The sequence below is a fragment of the Apodemus sylvaticus genome, chromosome 9 (genome assembly GCF_947179515.1).
Source record: "Apodemus sylvaticus chromosome 9, mApoSyl1.1, whole genome shotgun sequence".
Taxonomy (NCBI): domain Eukaryota; kingdom Metazoa; phylum Chordata; class Mammalia; order Rodentia; family Muridae; genus Apodemus; species Apodemus sylvaticus.
Genome location: NC_067480.1, coordinates 89,571,186 through 89,591,206, shown reverse-complemented (window position 1 = coordinate 89,591,206; position 20,021 = coordinate 89,571,186). Strand labels below are relative to the sequence as shown.

The 20,021-nt window shown below is 38.1% G+C and overlaps 1 protein-coding gene across 1 annotated transcript in view; it reads left to right on the top strand.

Moving 5' to 3' along the window:
* Positions 1–19,630, top strand: part of Pkhd1 (PKHD1 ciliary IPT domain containing fibrocystin/polyductin) — a 463,409-nt gene extending 443,779 nt beyond the window's left edge. The window contains exons 63-66 of the mRNA XM_052192751.1: positions 65–172; positions 6,221–6,379; positions 8,996–9,118; positions 19,218–19,630. Coding sequence (XP_052048711.1) covers positions 65–172; positions 6,221–6,379; positions 8,996–9,118; positions 19,218–19,630 — 803 coding nt within the window. The remainder of the gene's footprint in view (positions 1–64; positions 173–6,220; positions 6,380–8,995; positions 9,119–19,217) is intronic.
* The last annotated feature ends 391 nt before the right edge of the window (positions 19,631–20,021 follow it).

The window sequence follows — 20,021 nt, the reverse complement described above, 5'->3', positions numbered from 1 at the left end:
CTTAAAAGACATGGTTCTAGTTGAGGTACCTAACACCTACCTTTGGTTTTCTTCTTGTTTACAGGGTGTACCCAGGCAGAAACATGGGATGGCTATGTGACCTTCTCCAGATTGGCTGTCTTGATCTCTGGGTCAAACTGGCACTTGGTTTTTACTGTTACGTCCCCTCCAGGTAATTTCAGCATAGTATTCTTTTATATATGTGTTTTTTCAAAAAGTCGCCCCTTTTCTTTGAGACTCAGATAACTCCTTTCATGAATAAGAGGCCATGATAGTTTCTAGAAGAAGTTGACTTGGCTGTTCTATAGAGTATAACATTACAGAGCTGCTGTGGATATTCAGGCTCAGAATCTATTTGATGAACAAGACTGTAAATACACATTTTCTCATAGGTGTTACCATTAGTTTGATATTCCCTCCTCTTCTTTCTCTAATTCCTTGACTTCCCTTTTCTCTTTCTTTTACATATATGACTTATTAAAAATCCATGAGACAATTGAGCTGTTGAATATTTTGGACACAAATCTTTGTATCCCATTCCCCTTGTGCTTTCTACATGGTAAAATTGAAACAAGACCTGTTAGCATTCCAGTAACTGAAAACATTGGTAAAAGGCATGGGTAAATTGTAAACCAGTTCAGTTTTCCTCCATAAGCCATTTGAAGATATCTGTTTTCTGATCCATCTAATATGTTTCAGATGAAAACATATAATAAATACTTGTCTAAAATTAGTTTAAATTTTTTTGAGGGCTCCAGGATAAGAGCAATGGTATTCTAGAAAATTTTTGAGCTAAAGTATCATGTAGAGGTATTCTGAAAGGCCCTTGTCAAGGAATATAGAAAAATAAAGCCACAGTGTTTGAATTACATGTCCACAGATATCACTTACATCACTTCTTAACAAAAATCATTTGTAAATTATTAGTCTTCTCCAAATTAACAAATCAGGATGCTAAAATTATAAATATTTCCCTGTCTTTGGTAGACACAAAAACTGCAGAGACTGACACAGGAAGATTGCTGAAGTCCAGGAGCTTGAGGGACAAACTTTGGACAGTATAGTGAAATCTCAATTTGTAAAGTGAAATCTACTGTAGAGAATTTGATAAATCTTGCTTGACAATGCTTCAGCATAGTGTGAGGAAGAACGTCAATGAATATGCCTTAAGTTCAAATTTAAAAACATTTTTCTTAACAAAAGATCTATCTTCTGAAATATAAATAGTTGTCTAGTAGTTTTGTGAGTCAGATATTCTTCGCATACCTATGAATCTGTCTAAAGATGGATACCAATTCATGGAGAAACATGCTCTTTCTCCAACTGCAGAAATTTTTGCCTTAAGCTCAACTTTTTGAATGTATGTTTTTAAAGGATCAGACTTGTTGCTTGAAACCCTGACCAAGACCCTTGGAAGCAGCGGTAAGAAGGAACAATATCAGTGGCACAAACTCCAGGGGTTAGGCAAGTGGCAAAAGCAGACTTGTTTATAGCAGGAACTGGGCAAATCTTTACCCATCCCTACCAGTATCTCATTGTCTCTCAGCCAGATATGGCCCTGTCTCTTTCTCATTGGTTTGTTCAACCACCTGATCCAGCATCAGCAGTCTCTAGCCACAGCGCAGTCAATTCTATGTTGGTTTGGGGAGGAAATATCAGTGGTGCATGCGTCAACTTTGTGGTTGGGTCTCGCTGGCTAAATTTCTCCTACACAGACTCACAGGGCCCTGAGTAGTTTGTCCCAGATTGTCTGACATTTTTGATACCTTTGCCCTTTAGATTTCTCAATGGTTAACTAAGACTCTCTACAAGATTCATCAATGGTATTCTAAGGAATAGACTATAAAAACAAATGTAAGAAAAATTGCTGACAAAAAGCTTCTGGAACCACATATGGTCTTGGCATTTTATTTGTGGATTACTGTTTGGTTTTCTGCCTTCTGAAAACTTGCAGATTTGAAATGTCCTTGAATATTTTCCCTAAACTATTCTTAAATACTCTTACTAAATAGCTGTCAAAGCTAAGGTTTGCGAGGCAAGGCTTGCATAAGGAGAATTTTTTTTAAGGTTTAAATTAGAATAGATAGAAGCTTAAACAAGACAAATCATTAAATACTCTGTTTTTCTAATCACTACTGACATCATGCTGGTAAAGACACTGATTCTAAGAGCAACACGCTTCAAATATTCAGTTTACTAGTGTCCAAAGACAGTGCTACAAAGCGTCCTTCTTGTGTAATCCACATTGGTATTTCACATTGCAGTGTTTTTTGCTACACTGCCTTTGGCTCCTGGCGGGTCACATGCGTCACACCCACCTAGGAGCTATTTTGGGATTTATGAGTGAAAGACACACACACACACACACACACACACACACACACACATTAGCTTATTTTTTAACATGCCTTACTAGCTTGGTGGCTGGGCATGTCCAATCCTCTGCGGCTAGCATGCCCTTCCCTCCCAAACTCCTGGGTCAATTCCTTCTAAATTTACTTTTGCTATCTTCTGTGTAGCCCAGTGGTCTTTGCTGCCCACAACACTTCTGGGCAATCTTTTCAGGGGCTGTTTTCCCTTTACTACTACGTTTCAGATGATCTCTCCCCTGCAGCTCTAAACATGTTCTGTCTCTCCAGGCTATGGTGATTCTCCTTTCCTCCTGCTGCTTCTTTGCCCGTGCAACTCTAAGGGCCCCTGTCTCCCTTTGCCCAGCCATTGGCTGTATGGCAATTCTTTATTGGCAATCAAATCCAGCTGGGGGTAGACTTCCTTTAGCCTGTGTGCTGGACACTGCAAACAGGTTTTTGGGGTAACACAATTAGCTGGTGAAATTCACCAGCCGCTGTATTTCATTTTGTATGTAAATCAAGGAAAGAACACACAATGATTTTTCCTGTTTCTCTCTAATTTCTCATACAAGGGAAAAATGATCATGTTTATTTTTGAAGTGTAGTCACTGAGGAGTTTGAGAAGTTAAAGAGATTTGGTGTGAATGTGAATGTATCGGATCCTCTTGAATCCTTCCTGTGTATTAACAAATCCAACTTTATCATATACACCCTTCCTGAGATACTATTAGCTGATGATCGTGGCCTCAGGTTAGTGAGTCTGACATTTTAGTTGGCCCTTCTGCATTTGTCCCTATGGTCTTGGCTGTGGCTCCTCTTACTTCTATCTGAAACCATGAAATTCTTAAATGAATAATCACAGGGGAGTCAGAATCTTTACCCTTACCCTAAAAAGATTTAAAGAAAATTTGCCTGTAATTGGCATTTCTTCAGAAGACTTTGCAGAAATCCACATAATTTACTCATCAAGTTTTCATTCCAAAATTTTATCTACCTTTTCCTAACAACCCACTGCTAATAATTTGATCTTCTACCTTTGCTTTCGTCTCCCCTCAACCCTCCTACACAACTTTGACCATTATAGTTGATATGCATTTTTCACCTTTATCTATAACTTGTGTGCTACGTCCCCTACTGGAACATGAGTTTCTAAGGGAAAGGAATTCTGCTTAGGTGACTATATTTGAGCAGCATATCCCCAAGTTATAGAAATGTCTAGCACAAACAACTATTTGATTATGGAAGATCAAATGCATGGAGATTACATTTAGGATTATATTGTTAAAATGGTTTCTTTTTTTTTTTTAATATTTGAAAGCCAGGGTTTTTTCCCCATGGATTTCTGTTACCTCACAGTTTCTACTTGTACCTCTCTGACTTTAACTACTCAGCCATTGTTGTTGTTGTTGTTGTTGTTGTGGTGGTGGTGGTGGTGGTGGTGGTGGTGTGTGTGTGTGTGTGTGTGCTTTCCATACTTTACAGAGTAGTCTGTATTCCTATGACTCACATCACTTCCCAGCTTAGAATCTCCTCTTTATTACAATCTACTAGTGTCAGATCTAGAATGTTTTCCCTAACATTTAATGCCCATCAAAAGTTCCCTGTTTTCTAATATTTCACATGAAATGTTGCCTTCTTCTCTTCTTGTTTATGACTGCACTGGGCCTTTCAACTCTCCTCCAGACTGTTTCTTCTTCAGAGTTCTTTCCCTGGTCATTTTTGTGTTATTTTTTCTAGAATGTATTGCTTTCTGATTTTTGTAAATATTTGTCATATGTATGTATTGATTCATTTACTAGCTCCTAATAAATAAGAATGGGAGAGTTAGCTTCATGGTTATTAATAAAAATGGGGGCAATGGATAAAAAAATCAAGAATTTTATTTAACTCTATGAGGACCTGGTAAAATCCATTCCTCTCCTTGGGATAATTGACCTTATGCAGATGCTCATAACAAGCAGGCATTTGAGGATAATTTATAACAGCTCAGGCCTATATTACATGCTTGCAAATTAGAGCCACAGTATAAGATGCTCTGGGAGCCCTGAGGTGAGTTCAGCCCCGAGTCAAGAACATATCTAATTGTGGTTTCCAAACAAATTGTCAAATTCACCCAAGGAAACCATAGCATGACAATACATGATGTGTCTTTGAGTAGAGAAAAAATAAAAGTCAACTCTGTTTCTTATGAAAGATTTGTTTTGAATTAGCTACTTGGAAAAAAGGCCAGCTATAAGTCATGATCAGAACCAAATAACCATTCTGATTTTTATTTTTAATATTTAAAGTAATTGAATATGGTAAAGTATAAATATAAAGCATATTATATGACAAATTCTAATAGATGTCCTCTCATATAACTGTCTCCATAATTAACATATTCTTCAGATTTTATTTTTCAAATTTCTTATAGCTAAATAGGCCATGTCTGGGTTTTATAACTTAAAAAAACACGTTCAGATTCTTGTAAGTATAAATCAAACAAGATGCAGATAATTATCATTACTCCAGAAAATTCCATTCTGCTAGGGCAAAAATCTCATCCTCTTACCTACTGGCAAACACCGACGTGTTTTCTGTCTCTAATGTTTTGTTCTTTCTAGAATGTCATGTTAGTGGAATCTACAGAGTCTCCCCTGTGGTCATAAGCATCTCTCAGCACACTGTATTTGGTTTTAATTTCAGACATTAGAGGTTACTGACCACCCACTCCTTACCCATCTTTTTATCATTTTTTCTTTGTTATTGAGTAGGCAGGCTATTGATTGTTTAGATTAACCATTTTATTTACTTATTCTCCTTCTGAAGGATATTTGGTTGCATTCTGAGTTTGGACAGTTAGGAATAGAACTACCATAAACATTTATATCTAGTTCTTTTAAGTGTTTCTAAACAAATTCTTTTACACCTTTTTTCATACACAATAATGGGATAAGAAGCAAATTTTTAATTTGCAAAAAAAATGTGGTTTCAGATGATTCTCAGAGATACTCTCTCTCAGTAAGAAGTCCTCATCTTGCTCAAGCCCCACTCCTCCCCCACTGAGCCCAAGCAGCAGTGTCTGCAGCTACTCCATAGTTTTTCTGATAGCATTTTACTTAACTTTGGGAAATCTGTTAGCACCATATGACCCTGGTGTGATGAACACTTTAAGTAAGTCCAACAAACTTCAATTTTTTAAATTTGTACATTTGTTTGGTTGTATATAGAACTATCAGATTTAGGCTGGATAGATAGCTCAGCCATTAAGACTACTTGCTATTCATTTAGTTGTGTTCACAGCACCAGTGTCTCTGGAAACTTATAGTAATTCCTGGTACAGGGGATCTGGTGCCTTAATCTTGTCTTCTGCTAGCACCCCCACAGAAATGCTCATACACACAAGTACACATACATATGTACATGATATACATGCATACACATACACACATGCACGTGTACACACACACACACACACACACACACACACAGTAAATCTTTTAATGTACTATCTATACTCTGTGAGCGTGGAGTAGAACGTGTTACCTGACTACATCTCTGTGTAAGTAGTTCACACATTTTGAAGTGAAGATCATGTTTTCTCATAAGTAGATAATGAGAGAAGATTAAGTTATAATTTTGAAGTGATGGAAAAAGTTAGTCTGAGCATCAAATAAAGGATTTAGGAGGATTTCTCATCATGATAGACAGAAAGCTAAAACAAAGTATTGACTTTGTACTGTCATCCTACTTCTTCTAGAATGTGACAATTGAATTCATTATGATTTATTTGCTTAGTAATTTCAAAGAAATACATTACACATGTCTTCTCTGGGCTAGATATTGATATCTTAAAATATTATTGAAATTTGGATTTCCCTCCCAAACAGGTACTAATTTTACAGCTCGATCCAAGACCTTTGCTGTCTTGCCTGTGGCCAGCAAGGAGAGATCAACTATCATCCTGGCCTTGTCCCTGTGCTCAGTGGCATCCTGGGTATCTCTGAGTTGTTTCGTTTGCTGCTGGTTTAAGAAAAGCAAAACCAGAAGTAGGTGCCTTGGGGGAGGACATTGACAAAAATGTCTGAAATAGTGATGTATAATAGATATATTCATGATTTTCATGTCTTCAAAGAGAAATGTTATGACTGCAATTTATATAACTCTACACAACCCATCATTCCAATAAATACAATATAGGCAGGAATTACCTAATCTTTAATATTAACAAAAGTAATAAATGATCACATTGGTTGCACATTAAGTATTGATAGGGTTCTAAATGCATTAGATAAATACATTTATTTCTTTCTTAAACAAGGATGAAGATGTAGTGATAATTTTTCTACAGTGTAGGTGTTGCATGGTGAGGTACAATAAGGGTAAGTAATTTGAGTACTGTCACCCAACCATTGGAAATCCATGCAGTGTGTCTCCACAGCCTACTCTTTGATGGGTCCCATCGATTATCCTACTTCTCACACATCTAAGGTTGAGAAAGGATGATCAGATGTTGAAGATTGTACTTGGTAATATCCTTGAGAGTCTGTTTTGGGTACTTAACTGTGAGATAAAAAGGAAGTAAAACACGGATACAAACTCCCTAGAGGGAGAAACTCAAGTTTTCCTTAGCAGTGAATAGTTCCAAGTGATCATGAACCTCCTTGATCCTGTCCCCAGAGGCAAAAGGTCATGTCTTTAGGCAATATCATGCACTTTGAAGGGGTGTCTCTAATAGAAATTCTGGAACTTCATATCCTCCTTTGCTTTTGGAGATGAGATGAGAAAGAAGCTGCAGATATCCATTTAAAAATCTTCTCCTTATACTCAACCCTCACACCACGGACTTTACGTGTACTAAAGAACCCCCCATGATGGGAGGAGCCTGCATGAAACTACAGCCTTAAGCAATGACTACCTAAAAGTGCCAGAGTGAGTAAATGGATACGATTCACGTACAGGAACTCCATACAGTGATGCAGCCTTGCCTAAGCACTAGGGTGCTCACTGTGTTTGGACTTTCAAGGGCTATTTGAGGAAAAAGACAGCCCTAATTAATGAACACTCCTATGAACAGCATTCAGCCTGGAGATCTTGTCTCTTGCCCTATTATGGTGACCAGGACTGAATAAGCTACTAGTAAAACCTTTATCTTTCTTAACAAAAATCAAAAACAAAAAAAAACAAACAAAAAACAAGTATATAGTCTTGAAGGGGTTCTGAACTGTATTGTCTATAATGTGTTGAACTTCAGTTTCTATATTGTTTACATGTTTAAATATGGAGTTCTGTCTATATTCTGTTTATATGTCTGTGTGTACATGTGTATATGTGTGTTTGTGTGTACATGAGTGTGTATAAGTGTGTGTGTGTGGGTTTGCACCTGTGTTTTTGTGATGTATGTGTATGTTTGTGTGTGTGTATATGTTTGTATGTGCATGTCTTCTTTTATGTGTTTATGTATCTGTGTTTGTACATGTAGGTGCGTTTATGTATATCTGTGTATATGTTGTAAGTATGTATTTGTGTATGGTACTTTCTGATTCCTAAGTAGATTATCAAAATCCTTTAGGTCATATGATCCTCTGGATTAAGTTATATATTTCCCACTCTTAATTTAATACCTAATTCCACTAGCAATTTGCAGTCCACATGCTGAACCTTATAAATCTCATCTCTTTTGGAAGTGACCTCAGTTCTAGAAGTAGATTCTTTCAACACTCATCACCATGCATGTTGACCATCTTGGTCCCTATCTGTTACTTAAAGATTCCACTATCTGTAGATTCATTTCTCTGACTTTTCAATGACATATCAGAATTTTTACCCCTTGTTAATCTGTTTGGACATTGGTTAAGACACTCCAAGAGGCCCGTAATTGACGTGCTGCTACACAAGATGACACTGTTAGGAGGGTAGATCCTTGTAGTTTACCCAACTCCATGATGGTAAACTACAACATTGACGTCTGCAATGTTCAGTTTTGAGGGTCATATAACCGTTTTTTTTTTAATATCAGAAAAGTTAGCTCATAGTATCTTAAGTGAATTTATGACTTTGTGTTGGGTTGTGTCCATAACTGTCTTTAGCTATATGTGGTCACATTCTCATTCTATGAAATTTTATAGTTTATTTCAAATTAAAAGCTTTAATAGCTTTTGTTGTATTAACTGGTCTTGTCCAATTGAAATATAACATAAGCAATACTATAAGACACACAATAAGTATAATGATTTTCTAATTGGTCTCTATCCTAAATATCCAACATATTATTTTGTTGTGTAGTGAATACAAAATAAGTGGATATCTTGCTTTTCCCCAAATCTGGTGTGTATTTTCTATTTACCATACATTTCAACTAAAGCTAGGTATATGTAAAGCATTCCAAATCAACATGTGACTGCTAATGTTTCAGACAAACAAAATTCATATCAAAAAGTTAGTGACCAGTGTGTGAGTGTTTCTATACCATTTTTTATTCTCTAGACATACTACACACATTCCATTAAATATCACAATCATGACTGAAGGAGATATGAATGACAGAAATGCCTTCACATTTAGGTCACCCCTGTAATTAAAAAAAAAAAAAAGACTTTTAATCTGACGAAACAATTGGGGGAAAAGGCACTTGGTTTTTTTTCTTTTTTTTTTCATCAATACAGAAATAAAACCAGAAGACATATCTGAATCCCAGACTAAGGAACAAAAGATGACTGCTCAGATCTCCTCCAAACCCAGAAGACTACAAGTAAAGACAGCAAAAGAAGACACTTTGGTGGGAGAAGGTACGGGTTAAGCAGAGAAGACCTTTGTGGGTTAATGGTTACATGGTGGTTTAGTTCCAGCCCCTTCTTTGTTTGTTGTTTGTTTGTTGTTTGTTTGCTCTTTGTTTGTTTGTTGTTTTCTTTTTCATTATTTTTTCTTAATTAAATAAAACCCCAGAGCAGGAAGACACAGGACTATCTGATTCACCCAGCTAGTAGCCAGTTATTTGAACTGACATTTATATATCTTTTCTTAGAAAAAGATTATTGGTTTCACATTTGAGTTTGTTTAACAGAGAATAAAGGGAGAGCCAGCGGAGAGAGGATAGGCATATAATCTTTCCCTTAGCTGTTGCAAAGCTGCCAATTTGGCAACATTATTGAGTTTGGAAAAGCAGAGGCTGTAGTTGCCAAATGCCTGCTGTGCAAATTAGATTTTAGTGTAGAACCCTCAAGATCTGAGTCAGTATTGCTCAACCCTGCCGTGTTGTTTCCTGGGACTGTTAGCAGCATGTATACTTTGCTGTGCTGTGGCATGCATGCACCCCTGCTTCCTGTAATGCACAGTTACATTATCAGTAGAATTGATGCAAAGCAAGAGAGCTAAGGCCTTGCCTCAAATGAGTGTCTGGCTTTTCACCTACTTAAGGGTGCACAGTAGGAGTGCAATGACCAGAGCATATGGACTTGCCAAGCATGGATGGTGTAATGGATATGGATATGGATAAAAAATACTCACATATTTCCCATGACTCTGAAACACTGTAAAATATATCTTCTAAATAAAATAACAGTTCTAGTTTTTCCTAATATGCATCAAATAGCATATTTTCTAGTAGAAAAGGAGTAATAGCTTTAGTGGTTCTGAGTTCAGGTTTAAATGAAATCTATCAGTTGGAGATTATGGTTGAATGATCTTTTCAGTTGTGTGCCTTTGTGTGTGTGACCATGTGTGTCCTTACACATATATATAGCAGTACCATTTCCCATAGAAGAAATACAAATTTTATTTTTTTTAAAAAAATAACCCAGCCATATAGTACAGTCCCTCAATCTATGCTAAATAATAATAAAAGTGATGATGATGATAATAATAATGGTAAGGGTAAATAATAATAATAATAATAATAATAATGAATAATAGGAGTAGGAGTGAAGTGGGGATATGCTAATATGAAAAAATGGAGTGAGAAAAGGGACCCAAGATTTCTTTGGAGATTTCACATCAAGCCATTTGGCTCTTAGGAACTTATTTACCTCTTAAAGAGGAATGCTTCTTGTGCTCTATTGCATGCAGATTCCGGCTGTATTTGAAATTGCCTTCTGAGCCCAGCAGTTCATCTTCAGCTACATTCTTCAGCCACTGGCTGGGGGGAAGCAGTGCTTGCACCTAACCTAATATGGTTATCTACACAGCGCGGTCTTGCTTAAATTAATGTTATTAAGTGCTCCACAATGGCTGGGTTTTATGGGGTAGTTTATTAATAAATTATCAGGAATGAGACAAGAAATAGGGCTTCTGGGGATCAGTTTAGACTGGAGATATGGGAACATCAAAGAGGCCATTTTATTAGGACATCCATGTTAAAAATAGATGTGCTATCTGAACCCTCCCTGAGGATCATGCTAGATTTGTTTCCTTATCTTCCAAGCTTTGTCTGGATCTTAAAAACATCATTTCCAAAAACGCCTAATTATTAAAATGCTTTAAATAAGTTTGGTTTTGTTCCACTATTTACATGACATTTTAGTTTTCCGTTTCCGTCTGTGCTTTCGAACTTTTGGCATTTATTACTAACAGAGTTGGCTCTCCTGCTTGCCAGTGTCTTCCTTCCCTATGGATTCCCTCAGAGATGGAGATGATTTAGAAATATGGGCTGAGTCTTTCTCCTAAATTTAGATACTAAGCTCATTATGTCATGGATGCAAGAGTGGAAGAAAGGAGGGAAGGGTAGAGAAAGGGCCCTTAGAACGCACTGCCGCCAAGGGTTTCGACACGCTGACGCCATCTTTCCAGTTCCTATATAATGCTTCTCTTCTGTGCCACAGATTTAACAAATCCTCCTTGTCAGACGGAGGAGCAGGGGGATGTGACAATCGTGGCCATGGAACCATGGAGTCAGACAGACTGGGTTTACTTCTGAATGCCTCCTTTGACAGAATTTCTTTCCTCCAGCTTCGCTACTAACCTCCCCAAGCCTCTCGGTTTCCAAACTGGTGGAACTGACATAGTAATGCCGCTCACTCAAAGTTAGGGTTGTTGTACAAATTGTGCATCAATTAAGAAAATTAATATCAGCAAAGGTCGCAGGGCAGATCATAGTGTCTAATGAATTAACCATGTGCTAGGTATTGTTGAATTTTCATATGACTGTGACATTCATTCAATTTGGGATAGCCTAACTCCTTGTTAGTTTGCTAGCATACTCTAGCAATTGAGGCACTAGATACTAAGCATTTATTTTTCATACAGTTTTCCCTAGTCTTTCTGTAAGGAGTTTCACTCCGTCCCTTTCGGTACAGGACATACCCAGGCACCGAATTCCCAGCACAAAGGAGATTTATTTCCCTGGTGGGAAAAGCAGGAGCAAGGGGTTGTAGTGGAGCGAGGGTGGGCTGCCTCTGAATCAGGCAAAGGCACACAGCTAGCAGTAGCTGATTTTGTTTGTTTGTGTGTTTGGGTTATTTTCTGTTTGCTTGTTTGTTTTTGCAGATGTAGGATTTTAAGGAGAAAAGGGGACGTCTCTGGTAGGGTGAGTTGGTAAGCCCTGATTGGACAGGTTTGCCAGTGTAGTCAAATATTGAATTTTGATTACTGGATCTTGGTGGTGTTATTTCAGGAATGAGCCGGAGGTCACGTAGGGAACAGAGCATGGGGCTAGCTTTTGCAATGCCATCTAACAGTTCAGCAAGGCCAGGAAAAGGGGAAGTGGAAGGGGCAAGACCTGTCTGCAAGCTTGGGCCTGGTCGAGAGCCTTTCCCCTCCGTATCTAAATAAAAAGGAAATGTTTTTCTTTTTGGATTAAGAACTATTGCACATGTGCCTGCAGAGTAGTAGCTATGGCCTTGAGAATTCCTCTTCACCCCTTCATTAATTTCTTTATTCACTTTATAGCCTGACTGCAGCCCCTTCCTTCTCTCCCACCAGTCTCATCCTTACACCCTGTCCTCCTGACTCCTCCCTCTGCTACTCCTTAGAGAAGGGGAGGTCCCTCCTATTGGTACCCAGACACTCTGGAACTAAGTACATCCTCTCTCACTGAGGGGAGAGGCAGCCAGACAAGACAGTACAGCTATGGGAAAGGGATCCAAAGGTCCACTACCACAGAGTCAGAGATGGCCCTGTTGCAGTGGTTAGGGGACCCACATGAAGATTAGTATACATGTCTGCTACACATGTACAGGGGTGAGGGTTCCATAGGTCCACTTTAGTTAGTGGTTCACTCTCTGTGATTCTCCCAAGGACCCAAGATAGTTGACTCTGTAGGCCTTCTTGAACTCTTTGTGCATGTGATAGTTTCTTTCTCGGGAATAGTAACTCTCTGTCACAGCAATTTTGTCCCCTCTATAAGGCAACTGGCTTAACAATGGTCTTGCAGAGAAGGGTCTCCGTTGTAAAACTAAAAAGCAGTAACACTTGGTCATTCACTTATTGCCAGAATTCTGGGAACAATTAATTACATTTTCTTTGAAGGATATTTGCAGTGCATGGAGAAAATAGTTTCTGGCCCAGGACTTGGTAAAGGCAGTTCACTGTTGGCAGTGTATGGAGACCAAGGATTCTGGAATATTACCTGATGCCTGGTGTCAAGCACATAACAGAAATTATTTGGTTCCAAATGGCAAGAGTATCAAGAATTAGAAACCCCACCTGCAGCTCCTCCCTATCATTGCTACACTTGGGTGAGAACCTAGGAGAATGAGTGGCTAGTGAAGTTTAGGGCTCCTCTCTATATCATAGTGACCATTAATTGACTGTATCATAGCGTCCTGTTGAGTAGTTTCCAGGAGACGTTATTAGCTTCCCTGTCTCACATCAAATTTTAACATATGAAAACTCAATTTTAGGGGCAATTAGAGAATAGTGTTGGCCAATGAAGAATAAAGAAATCACAACAGACAAGTATCCAATTAACGACTCTAGATAAGTAACTAGGGGCAAAAGGAAAAAGAATAATATTTTCAATGACATATTTAGCCCTTCTAGATCTTCCTGAATCATTTTATACTGTTTCGAATTTCATTTGTTAAGGACTTGGCTGCCATTTTGCAGAAACTCTGGTTCCAAGCGATGCAAGGGAAGGGGTCTGGCATTGCTACCAGAACTCAGAACCATATTGTGTTTTCTCTGTTTCCTTGTTCCCTTCAACTGGTCATAGCACCATTGTCTCCCAGGCTAGAAAGCTCCAAGTTCTATTTCTTTTCTAGTTCAGTCTTTCTCATACTTCCCTCTTTCTTTTTTGCTGAATTTTATGAAGTCAGCCTTCCTTTTGTGGTTCTTAATGAACTTTTCTTTTTGCTTCATTTCACAGTATCTTCAGTACAGCCACAAAGGCCTGTGTCTTCCCTCCTCTCCAGCCGCTTGACCCTCAGTGACAGTATTCCCTATGCATAGCATAGCATCTCCCCTTCAAAATGTTCTCAGATGTGTTCACATGTTTAGCTTCTCCCATTTCTCCCAACTCAAGATGAACCATTTTTTTCAGATTCCTTTATCTAAGAATTTATAATAGCCCCCTCTTGTCATCTTAATGCAAGGTTAACTTATGTCTACCTTATCATTTGATATAAATTTACATCTTATCTAAGCCTAACCTATTTTACCATAGTGATTATTATATTTAAAACCACAGGGAAAGACAGGGAGAAATGTTTCTCCAAAGCACTAAGAAAGGGTAAGTATATTTGGAAACTACTAATTAATAGCATCTCTAAAACTCATTAATGGGAAGTAAATATTTCCTATTTTAACAGGATGAATAAAATCTAGCACTTATCTTCTTAAAATAACTTCAAAATAAGCACTGAAAATTCTGTTGTAACAAAATATTTTATTAACCATAAAGTTTTAGATTTCCTATTTAAATATGTGCAAAACAAATAATTTAATCATATCACATTGCAACACAGATTTGACACTATGAAATGTAATCAGATATAAAACAAAATTAAAAATGTATTGGAAACCAATTGTAGATGATATTAGCATTTAAAGATGACCCCTTTCTCTGTAAAGTTATCGTGGCTTAGGAATTTCATCATAGCAACACAAAGTGAATTAACACAATACGTGCATTGGATGTGGTTAGGTAGTATCATGAAAGTGGCTTAAATATGTGGCCAGCTCTGAAGAATATTACTGAAAGATATGATGAACCAATTAAAAACTATATTTTGCCAAACAGTTTAAAGAAACACTGAATATGGTAGAGGATGATCATATGTTTATGATATATGTTTCATGATGTTAAAGACCTATTAACTTATATTAATGTCATTTCAATCACTTTATGCAATGTAATGTCAAATGATATAAAATGATTCTAAATTTCATCATAAAATATTAACCAGTGAGATGGAGCCAATCTTCTAAAATAAATTAAGTCAATTGATGCCATGGCTGTGAGAATATTAAGATCAAGCAGAGAAGTAAAATTTATGTTACCACTCTTCATATTCTGTGATTATGTGTATATATATATATATATATATATATATATATAGTATTAAAATGTTGTATTGGAACATTTAGACACACACATACTAGAACATTATAGAACATTGTAGTGTGCCTATAATAATGAAAATAACTATCTATCTATTACATTTTAGGTAATTTAGGTTTAGAAAAATAACCTATGCTAAAATTAAATCAAAACATTGGTGTAGAGAATGCCAGTGGTAAAGAAGAATAGAAGAAAGAAAAGTATAGTAACACGTGTGTATGAAAATTACATAGCAACACACATTACTCTGTATGTTAACATAAAAACATTCAGTCTTCACATGGAACTAGTCAATTTGACTACTTAGAATATTTACTGAGATCTATATTTAAAAAAAATATAATTCACGGACCACATGAAACTCAAGAAGAAGGAAGACCAAAGTGTGGATGCTTTGATCCTTCTTAGAAGGGGAACAAAATACTCATGGGAGGAAGTACAGAGACAAAGTGTAGAGAGTGAAGGAAAGGCCATCCAGAGACTGCTTCACCTGGGGTTCCATACCCTGTACAGCCACCAAACCCAGACACTACAGCACATACCAAGAAGTAAGTGCTTGCTGCCAGGAGCCCCATAGAACTGCCTCCTGAGAGGCTCTGGACAAATACAGAGGCGGATGCTTACAGACAACCATTCTACTGAGCATGGGGTCCCCAATGGAGTCCCCAGTGAAGGAATTAGAGAACAGACTAAAGGAGCTGAAGGAGTTTGTAACCCTATAAGAAGAACAACACTATCAACCAACCATAAACCCAACCCTAGAGCTCCCAGGGACTAAACCACCAACCAAAGAGTACACATGGAGGGACCCATGGCTCCAGCCCCATATGTAGCAGGGGATGGCCTTGTTGGGCATCCATGGGAGAAGAGGCCCTTGGTCCTGTGAAGGCTAGATACCCCAGTGTAGAGGAATGCCTGGGCAGGGAGGCAGGAGTGGGTGGGTTGGTAGGGGATCACACTCATTGAAGCAAGGGGAGGCGAGTGGGATAGGAGGTTTGGGGGAGGGACTGGGAAAGGGGTTAACATTTGAAATGTAAATAAAGAAAATGTCTAATATAAATAAATAAATAAAACAAGAAAGTAAATGTCACAGACATAAATTAGCTGAATAAATTGACCAAACACAACCAGAGGTAGAGTACCCTCCAAACCAATAAAGTGGAAGGTGCTATGGACATTATGTAAGAAACTAGATAACTTTTCCTTCTCTGTTTTATTTTCTCTAAATTTCTCTGCTTTCTGAAGAACAATGTATTGCTTATTAAGATAAACCCTACCTTCCACACAAAGGAATACAGAGTCTAATTAAAACACAAGCAACAGTGTTTATTAACTGTATACATTCTCTAACACATGGGCAGGATTCCCAGTCCTTATGACAAGCAGTGGAGTATATCCCTTCTCCTAACTGACTGCCACCTCAGACTGCATGAGTCTCATAGAAAGCAACTGTATTGAGGACTTACTTGGTTCAACACTGAGCAACAATACATAGAGCTTGGTTAAGAAAAAATAGGAACATTTCAGATGAGGGTTGGGAAGGAAGGAAGGAAGGAAGGAGGGAAGGAAGGAAGGAAGGAAGGAAGGAAGGAAGGAAGGAAGGAAGGAAGGAAGGAAGGAAGGAAGGAAGGAAGGAAGAAAGGGGAAGAGGAAGGGAAGAGAAGTAGGGAAGAGAAGGGAAGAGAAGAAAAGACAAGGCAGAAAGGGAAAAAGGAAATAAAAATTATGGAAAGATACTCAGAGCAAACTGTGTGTGTGTGTGTGTGTGAGAGAGAGAGAGAGAGAGAGAGAGCACATTTGCTTGCTGTTTGAGAATGTTCTCAAAGTCAAAAGAGATTAAGGAGCTGGAGAAGTTACAGGTTCATGTACTCATAAGGCCCTCAACACAATGAGCCCTTACTTGGGAAGAGCAGGGATATGTTTTGCCCATGTTTTATAATGTTCTCCCTGAAGCTTCATCACACCTGATAGTAAATAGTAAGAAACACAGTTGGGTCATCTGAAGTCATGCTTCCATTTCAGTGGAGACCCATCAACAAGAATGATGTTGGGCAGGAGGCATGTGATTCACATGTTTTGATACACACTGTCCTTCCTCCCCTGAAACCCAAGCGTTCAGCTGAGTGCCTTAGGATACATATCTGCTGTAAATTCATTTTTATATCTAATTTGTCTGAGATCTAAGCTTCCTGTGGAGGTCTAAGATCAAAGGAGCTGATTCTTTCTGATGTTGGCAGTGACACATAATGTGTACTGACTTAGTTCTGTCTATAAGCTCACAGTGGGAGGTGGCTGGCCTCCCTGGGCACCTTTACTCTGGGACCTTTCATTTCAGCTGGGGAGTCTGTCAGGTGTATTGCTGATTGGAGCTGCCATGTAAATAATTCATGGGAGATTTTTTTTTTAAATGTTTAAGGGTCTGTAAAAGGAAGCGAGGCTTGCATTAGTCTTTTATGAATAGATGCAGACTTGAAAAAAACAGAAGGACAGGGAGATTTCCAAGAAAGTTCTCTCAAACCCAGGCTGAGAACATCTTCAATGGGTTCAGAAAAAGGTGACATGTAGTGGTTGATTCCTCAGGTCTGTAGTTGTATTGGTTTTGTCTAGGGATTAAAATTTAAAACCCATTTTTTTTTCTTTTAAAGTTGGCTTCTATATGACCATCGAGTATTCTTGTTTCTGGTTATTTGCTGTTGCTGAAAAACCTTCTTTTACTCCTGGTGAGAATAGTCATTATGGAGGTGATACCAAGACCAGTACAGGTTACAGGAGGGGGCATGGTGACCATACAAAGCTCAAGAACAGGAAACAGTTCCTCTCTTGAAAGCATTCAAAACCCTGTGAGGAAGAAAGGGCCAACACTTAAATGAAGGTGGCCATTAGAGGCAGCTGCTTAGGCCAAGAGAGACTCCCCAGTCAGTGTATATTGAAATATAAATCCACATAGTTGAGCTTTCAAGAAACTTTTGCAGAAGAAGTTGCAGACCCCATAGGAGAATTAACATAACTGGGAAGTTCTATAGCTCTCAGCAAGATCTTTCCAGTTTGATTACCATGGCAGATATATAACAGCCAACAAGGGTCTGGAAACGGATACTGTTGATATGAAGAACATGGTGCTTCTCCAATATTAATCCATGCACTGTGAAAATGATATGCACAATATGATTTCTTCTTATTATTCCACTGTGAATACAAAATACCACTAATGTTCACAGTTGCAATTGCCTTCATATATCTTCCCATCCTTTTTCAGGCCACTGTTGGAAGGAACTGAAGTTGAAACTGGTACTTTGTACCCTGTTTCTTACGATAAAACAAAGATGTGCTGACTGTCTTCTAAAACAGTAAAGAAGGCAGTTCTCAGTGAATTGGAACTGTATAATGTACCAGTTTATAAACTGCCATCTTCAGTGTGTACCAAAGACTAAAGGATTAGAGGGAAAATGCAAGATAAAGGGGCATGGTGAACATAGAGGATGACGGTATTACTACTTCCCAAGAATTTGGACAGATCTCTCATATTTGTAAACAGTAAGGTACATGAAAGGCATCCTTTCACATACATGACATTATTGCTTGCATTGGAGAATAGTGTAGAGTAGAGGGATGATCATCACACAACCAGCTTCCAGAAGAGGATAGTCAGTACACACCATGACTTCTTTCACTGTTTCACTGGTTTCTTAAGTCTCTGTGCTTGTTCTGATCTTTCCACAGTATTGGTATGGTCTTGGCTTCACCGACTCTGTAGAGCCAAATACTGTAATTCTTTCAGAAGGTCTGTTCCTGCCTTGTTTGTGGTCTTAGAAAGTTACTTAACTTGTATCTTAACTCCTTTACACCTAAAGCAGTGCTAATAACACTCCATACATCACAAAGTTATTTTGAGAGCAAAATTGCATGTGGAACTAGTATGGAACATGTGTTGACTTTTGTAATTGTGACATGTGCTTATTAAGACTATTAAAGCAAATTTTAGGAAAAATTACTATTTTTTTTAAAATTCAGCTTTCTGAATCAACACTTTGGTTGGCCTTTTGCTTTGCCCTGACTGTGATCATGGATTTCAAATTTGACCTATATTTACAATTAAAACTATTTGTTTAATTATTTTTAACCATGTAATACCATGTAAGTGTTTTTTCTTCTTCTTGGAATGATATAATCACATTTTGGTTACATGGTTAGTGTTAATTACAGATTGAGGAGGTGAACAGTACTTCATAAGGAAAATATTCTAAATTTATTTTGAAATTTTGCTGAATAGATGTCATTTAATATTTTATTCTTTGAGTATGCTGCTATGGTGGCCAAATAAAAAGCTCAAATATAGAATATAGTAATCAACTGACTGAAAACAAAGTCCATCCTTCCCTTATGTCTTTTTATAGATATAAGAATGCAGGTCATGCAGAGAATACAGAGCCAGTTTTCCCAACACTCAATGGATGGAGTGTCCAAGAGGAAAGTTAGCCGCCGTGCTGTCCCAGAGGAAAGAACAGCTACACCTGCCCCGAAGATTCCCAGAATCACCTGTGTTCCAGGATCTCCTACTCAGCAGCTGACCCTGCAGGAGCCTGGGAACTGGCAGGAGGCCCAACAGCAGTTGCTCAGATACCAGCTGGCAGGCCGTGATCAGCTGCTCCTGTTATGCCCAGACCTCAGGCAAGAGAGGCAGGAGGGTCAGGAGCCTAGCCAGCTGAACAAAGGGAGTGGCTGCATGGAGCTGTCTCAAGGGAAAGCCACTTGCGTTCCCACTGAGACCTTCTGCCTCCACACCACTCCACCAGAAACTATCCAGTAACAGCTGTGGGCTTGGAGCACTGTGGGTATTTGTATGAAAAGAGAAAAAATGTTCAAAATTATCTCTACAGGATAAATGGGGGAAGAGAAGTCTGATCTGTTTAGACAACTAAAAGAGAATGTGGACTCTAAATCTTTTGATTTAAATATGGAAGACAGTCAGGCAACCGCTTGTAGACTGAGATTGTGACTTTGTGAGATTGTGAGATTTGTGAGATTGTGATCATGTTTCTTGTACCTCTCATTGATTCTACCCAATTCCAGCAAATAATAGGCTCTCAAAAATTTCCTGCTATTATCCAGGTTTCAAACTAGTTGTGATGCATCCAACTTAATACCTGTGCTATATATACTGAATTTCACTAGTAGGAACTTGATTAACCATTCTCTTA